Here is a 4217-nt window from a genome sequence, read left to right on the forward strand (position 1 = left end):
AAGTAGGAGGAGGGAAAGAAAAAGAGCATTTGGAATCAAGTCCTTTAAAATGGCTGCCATTAATTTCATGCCCTCAGTGCTCTAGATCTCAAGCAATCAATAACATTTTTCCAAAAAAGGTTTTATATTAGATGAAAAAACAGCAACTCTTTCTGTAGCATGAGTCAACAGGGAAACTACATGAGGTGCCCACTCTGGAATTATGCCACCTTGCCATTTAGGTGGCATTCAGCTTTCTTAGAAACCTGGGTTCAGACAGGAAAAAGGGACTCTCACAGGCTTAAGTTTTAAATATAGAGAATTCAATTCCCCATTCAGGATGGGCATTTTTCAAACATGTCTCTCCAGGATATCTGCTTCTAAGACAAAGTCTTTCCATCAAAGGAGACAATTAATTCCTGGGAGAGAAAGCAACAGCTACGAGACAAGGTCTCTGAATCTTTGTAGAAACCTCTTTAAATACACATGCAGTACAAGGTAAAATGGTTTTTTTGTTTTTGTTGTTGTTGTTGTTCACATCTCCAGAGCAAGATTCATCATGAGCTGAGTGACTCATTTAAATGTATTTCCTCCACACTTTCTTCATCTTGCCCTGAGGGGACCAGAGCCATGTCAAGAAGAGCAGTTTTTTGTGAAAATGTTCAGAGGCTTTAGGCTAGAAGAAAATATTTAGACTTACAAACAGACTTTCTTAACAACTGTTGATTTGATGTTGAATCATCTGAATAAGCTCTTTTGAAGGGTGAAATACCTTTCACATTGAAACTTACTTATTCCAAGAAAAGATAATTTCAAATAAGATTGTGTCTGAGCACCCCTAAACATCATTAAGATCATCAAGGACTACTAAGGTAAGTTTTTCAATAGTGCTGAAGCTTACCAAAGATTGTTACTTTCTATGTATAGTAATCAGTATTTTTCAACACTTTTCAAATAGAGTAATAGAGTCTTGCATTCTCACTCCAATTCTTCAAAAGGTAGTTGGTAAATATCATTAACCTAATTTGATAGTTGAAATATTTGAGGCTTACAGAGATTAAGCAATATATAGAACCCCTCTCTCTGATATCAGGTACCATACTTTTGCCATGAGACACCTCCTTAGTGAGTGAGACAAGTTGTGAGGACTAAAACAAAATTTAAACACACTTCACACACACAAAAGACGCAAATATAAATATTAAACGGCAAATCATCAGCTGATTAGTCCAAGCACCAACATGGAGAAACTTTCCTGGGATCACTTGCTATGAATAATATAAATCCCTGTAGCTTCTTGAAAAGGAATATTGGAGATCTTTCTTCGTGAGCTTAATGCATGGTCAAATGTTTCTCTGTATTATATTGATCACACTGTCAATTTATCGTGCCTCCTAGGCTTATACAGCCATAAAAGTAAATGAAAGTCCTGTGTATGTCCCTAACAGTAGTAAATTCATATATGTTCTCCCAATTAATTCTCATAACAGTATGTGAGGTGAATATTATTATTATTTTATGGATGATAAGATTAAGATGTAAGGTGCCAAGAAATATACCCCAGTTAAAAGAAGTTATAGTTTGAAAAACAAGGATTCTAATCTGGTCTTTCTGATTCTCAAACTAACACCATTAACAATTGTGATAAAGGTTTTTAACACTTTGCAGAAGATTCTGGCCAGGGTCCCATGCTTTGGAAGGGGGTTGAGAAGGAATGGATAGTGCTGACATAGAGACTAAGCAAAAACAGCCCTTCAATGAATGTAATACCACATTTTTCTTAATATTTAGGAGTTTCAATATATCATTGTGTCTGTATGTCTGTCTGCTGATGAAGTTGCTTCATATAAACTTGTCTCTGAAGTAGTATTAATTATAAAAATTATGGCCATATCAAAGGGAAATTACCAGTTCAACATTGTTTATTGTAACAATATAAAGCATGAGTTAAGACTTTGGAGGGAAAAAATTAACAAGCATAATCTGAAACTTAATATTGGGTCCAGCCTTGATTATCTGCTCAATCTTGGGAGGAACCTTAATTTCTCTGTGCTTCTGTTTCCTAATGAGTAAATAAGTATAAAAAGACAATAGTAACTAATACATAGGTTTTCGGTGAGGATTAAATAAGCAAATGTCTGTAAAAGCACTTGAAACATGCTATGTTCAGTAAATATTAGTTAATATTAACACTATAACTATTAATATTAGTCACTGAGATTGTGTCCTCATCTGTAAAATTGATACAATGAGATCATGTGTGCAAAGCACATTCTACAATGTCATGCTCATAGCAATTATTCAAAGGTGTATATTATTAGCTATAATAAAGTTAATAGGACTTAGATAATAGATTGTGAATTCTTTTATAGCAGCTCTTATATTCTTTCTTTACATTTTCATCACAAATGCACTGTTATTCTTATGTCAACTACTCTAAATAGTCTGCTAACTACGTTCCATTATCTGGCTTCCAGCTCCTTACTGGATCTCAGCCCACATCATAAAAAACCCACAAAGACCTTCACTAGAGATGTATCCCAAGAATTCCTCTTCTTCAGATTCCTCTGTATCATTTCACTCATATTGTGCGTAACATTTCACATTTCATTATTTTCTAAAAAAAAAGAAAAAAAAAAAAAAGCAAATTTTGAGCTTTGCATTCATATGCTTTACATATATATTCTATAATCTTTTCAGGCTTAGTTGCCACTATGTGTGCAATCATTCAACTTTCAGTCATTTCAGATGATTAAATATTCACAGATGGTCTCCTGCCTGTGTGCCACGAAAGTTTCTTATGTCAAAACTCTTAGCACAGTCCTCACCAGGGAGGCAATTTGAGGAAACTTCCAAAACTCAAAACTTTTTTCCTATCTCAGAAAAAATCCTCAAATCACAACCCAGTAGAACCCAAGAATTTATTATATTACATATTACAATGGAGAAGTTTAACAAATTTAAAGATGTATTAATAAAAATTGTTTTCTTTTCAGGTAATGTAATTAACCATCATTTGAAATACATGGCGAATAGAAACAATGTGACAGAGTTTATTCTACTGGGGCTTACAGAGAACCCAAAAATGCAGAAAATCATATTTGTTGTGTTTTCTGTCATCTACATCACCACCGTGACAGGAAATGTGCTCACTGTGGTCACCATAATTGCCAGCCCATCATTGAGGTCCCCCATGTACTTTTTCCTGGCCTATCTCTCCTTTATCGATGTCTGCTATTCCTCTGTCAATGCCCCTAAGCTGATCACAGATTCACTCTATGAAAAGAAAACTATCTTATTCAATGGATGTATGATTCAAGTCTTTGGAGAACATTTTTTCGGAGGTGTTGAGGTCATCCTACTTACTGTAATGGCCTATGATCGCTATGTGGCCATCTGCAAGCCCTTGCACTATACCACCATCATGAAGCAGTGTGTGTGTAGCCTACTAGTGGGTGTGTCATGGGTAGGAGGCTTCTTCATGCAACCATACAGATCCTATTCATCTTCCAATTACCTTTCTGTGGTCCTAATGTCATAGATCACTTTCTGTGTGATCTAAACCCTCTGCTCAATCTTGCCTGCACTAATACCCACACTCTAGGACTCTTCGTAGCTGCCAACAGTGGGTTCATATGCCTGTTAAACTTTCTCTTGCTCCTAGTCTCCTATGTGGTCATACTGTACTCCTTAAGGACCCACAGCTTAGAGGCAAGGCAGAAAGCCCTCTCTACCTGTGTCTCCCACATCACAGTTGTCATCTTATTCTTTGTGCCCTGCATATTTGTGTACACGAGACCTCCAGCTACTTTACCCATTGATAAAGCAGTTGCTGTATTTTACACTATGATAACTCCTATGTTAAACCCCTTAATCTACACCTTGAGGAATGCTCAGATGAAAAATGCCATTAGGAAATTGTGTAGTAGGAAAGTTATTTCAAGTGTCAAATAAGTGTGACTGGAGCCCAACATGATTCAACTGAGGCAAGGGTCGAAAGGACATTTTGGGTAATGTCAGCAAGGAATTCTTATTGGATAAATAAAATATTAACCACTATGATCAATACATTATGCCTTGAGGGGAGTCAAAATGGGTTCAAGAAAAAGGAGAAAACCTAACCATGTATTATTCTCACAAACTGGGAAAATTCTACCAATTTGGGGCTTAGTTTCACCAGCTTCATCCATATGTATGAAACTCATAGGCCTTCCTTCTAATAAATGTAAAATAAGTAA

At 35.9% G+C, this 4217-nt stretch overlaps 1 protein-coding gene across 1 annotated transcript; it reads left to right on the forward strand.

The window, feature by feature from the left end:
- The first annotated feature begins 3004 nt into the window (after positions 1–3004).
- Positions 3005–3933, forward strand: LOC106995866 (olfactory receptor 4C13). Its single transcript, XM_015129040.3, is given in 2 exon segments — positions 3005–3455; positions 3458–3933. Coding segments are annotated over 2 exon segments (927 nt in total).
- Positions 3934–4217: the final 284 nt, after the last annotated feature.

Source organism: Macaca mulatta, chromosome 14 (genome assembly GCF_049350105.2).
Source record: "Macaca mulatta isolate MMU2019108-1 chromosome 14, T2T-MMU8v2.0, whole genome shotgun sequence".
Classification (NCBI taxonomy): Eukaryota; Metazoa; Chordata; class Mammalia; order Primates; family Cercopithecidae; genus Macaca; species Macaca mulatta.